The following is a 2,615-nucleotide window of genomic DNA, read 5'->3' on the forward strand; positions in this document are numbered from 1 at the left end:
ACAGAATTAAAGAAGTATGCAAAATGACTTTCAAAAGAGGAACTTTTGGTTTTCCAAGAGACAAGTCAAGAAACTTTCACAATACTGGAGGCCACGAGAATGCTGAATAATTGAGGCTCATAAGCAGGGACTACTGACCGGCATGAGTAAGATTATTATGGCTGCACAAAGCCTGTGAAAGCAGTGTTTCAGAAAGCACACCGCATGAAGAAAACACTGCTCTTCCCATTGTTAAAGCAAATCAATCTTTTGCAAGATTTACCCAGAAGCTTTGAAAGCCATTCCTGAAGTGAGCATTGCAAAAGCTGCTTTAGCAATTCAAAGAAAGATGTCTTGCCTTTTGGGGGCATTACAAAAGAGTTGCTTCAAAGACTTTGCACACCTGTAATGGTTGTGATACAAATAAAAATATTAAAGTACTATAGGACGAAAGAAGGAAATGAAGACATGAATCGAAAATTGATTTCTATCTTTTCTCTTCCCCCAAAGCCCAATCCTTAGGTTGGAAATCACTTGCAAACTCTCTTCATCCTCCCTCTAAATATCTCTCCAGAAAAGGCTAAAAAAAGATTATTTCCTAAATAAAAAAGGGAGGGAGGAGAAACAGATTTTGCAAATGGCTCTTTGATCTATATTAAAAAACTGCTCTAAAAGTCCCTAATGAATTAGAATTAATGGGACCGTGGGGATGGGGAGCAGGGATCCTTTAAATGGGAGATGCAAAGTATTTAAAAAGTGCTCTGCAACTAATATTTTGTTTTTATGTGTGCGTGTGTGCATACGTACATATATACACACACATTCACACACAGATATATATAGACATATATATATATATCTGAGAAAAGTTTAAAAATTCTATGTGATATGCTAAACAAATGTCCTAGTACAGTCACGATTGGAGAGCAAGTGGCCTGTTGGGATGGCAGATGGGACATTCACCCTCCTCGGCACAGGTTTCACACAGCACAGTGTGTTGGCACGGTAGTACCACCCGGTTCTCTTCCTGGCACTTGAGGCATTTCACCGACTGCATTTGAAACACTGCCTGAAAAGAGAAGAAGTGGGGTGGGGGAGAAAGGAGAAGCAAGGGGGATTGTTAGTAAAACAGAATGGACCTCAAGGACAACTGTTCTACGCTCAATAGGCAACTCCTGAAGGAGCAGTCCAAGGGGCTGGGGGAGGGGAATTTAAAAGAGAAGGACATTTCATTAGCCCATTCTTCTATGTAGCAGTCCAGTCTTGTATTCCTCTAACTGGAGTAGATAACCTTCTTCTTCTTCTTCTCTATCCTCTTTCAAGAACTTATTTTGCAGCTTAGCAGAGCTGTCAACCCCTTGATCCAGGAAACTATTAGATGAAAAATGGTCTGGTCTGGAACCATAACGAATATGAGGGATGGGCAATCCATAGCCACTTTGGCACTCCACCGTAACCCCTAAAATAAGGTAAAAATTGCTGGGTTTGTATGATGCAGTTTTTGCTTGATTTGGGGAGTTTTCTGCTGTCTGAGTGAAAATGGGAGTACAAGCACGCACACACACACGGTTAAATGTCACCACTGGAAAGCTACCAGCAGCTTGACAGACTGAGTTATCACTCCGTGATGCAGAATAGGTTACCAACTACTGCCAAGCATAAAAGCAGACTGGCAGACTGTTTTTAATCAACAGATGACTGGATTTATCCTCATCCTCCTCAACTCCAAACAAAATAAACTAAAGGCTTGAGGGGAAGCACATGCAAAGAAAATGTATACTATATCTTTTGACTATTTACAGTTTGGGGTGAAAGAGGTTCATACCTTTTCCCATGATTTTCCTACAGTATTTACACTTACTAGACACTACACATTACTAAAACATAATATAACTGGAGACAGAATTTTCTTTTGTTAGGATAATATTTTTTTCTTTTTAAAATTTATGATCAAATTCCCTTTTTTTTGCCTTTAGTCTCTTAAAATAATGGCAGAGAGAAACCAAATAATTGGCTTCTCTCTGCCATTAGAGAGAAGATTTTAATCATTGCAGGTAGTCCTTGACTTATGACCATAATTGAACCTGGAATTAGAGACTTAAGTTGTTGCAGTTGTAAGTCGAGGCATCATCCTCACCGACCGCACGCAGTCTGTATTGGCAGGGGGGCAGAGGTCGGCCCCAAGGCCCCTAACTTGTGGGGTGCCACAAGGGTCGGTCCTCTCCCCCTTACTGTTCAATATTTATGTGAAGCCGCTGGGGGAGATAATCCGTGGCTTTGGGGTGGATTTCCATCAGTACGCTGATGATACTCAGCTGTACATTTCCACCCCAGGCCACCCCAATGATGCCCTTGACGTGATGGCCCGGTGTCTGGAGGCCGTACGGGTCTGGATGGGGAGAAACAGACTCAGGCTCAACCCTTCCAAGACTGAGTAGCTGTGGTTGCCGGCTCCCAGGTATGGTCAGCTGATTCCATCGCTGACTATAGGGGGCGAAACTTTGGCTCCCTCGGAGAGGGTACGCAATTTGGGGGTCCTCCTGGATCCACGGCTGACACTGGAAGACCAGTTGACGGCTGTGGCCAGGGGGGCGTTTTACCGGGTACGCCTGGTGCACCAGTTGCGGCCTTTTCTG

At 43.1% G+C, this 2,615-nt stretch overlaps 1 protein-coding gene across 1 annotated transcript in view; it reads right to left on the reverse strand.

Moving 5' to 3' along the window:
* Positions 1 to 444: 444 nt before the first annotated feature.
* Positions 445 to 2,615, reverse strand: part of UNK (unk zinc finger) — a 37,556-nt gene continuing 35,385 nt past the window's right edge. Inside the window, exon 17 of the mRNA XM_015819073.1 lies at positions 445 to 1,048. Within this exon, the coding sequence (XP_015674559.1) occupies positions 893 to 1,048 (156 nt within the window). The 3' untranslated portion in view covers positions 445 to 892. The remainder of the gene's footprint in view (positions 1,049 to 2,615) is intronic.

Source organism: Protobothrops mucrosquamatus, unplaced genomic scaffold, assembly GCF_001527695.2.
Source record: "Protobothrops mucrosquamatus isolate PMUCROS unplaced genomic scaffold, P.Mucros_1.0 scaffold_146, whole genome shotgun sequence".
NCBI lineage: Eukaryota > Metazoa > Chordata > Lepidosauria > Squamata > Viperidae > Protobothrops > Protobothrops mucrosquamatus.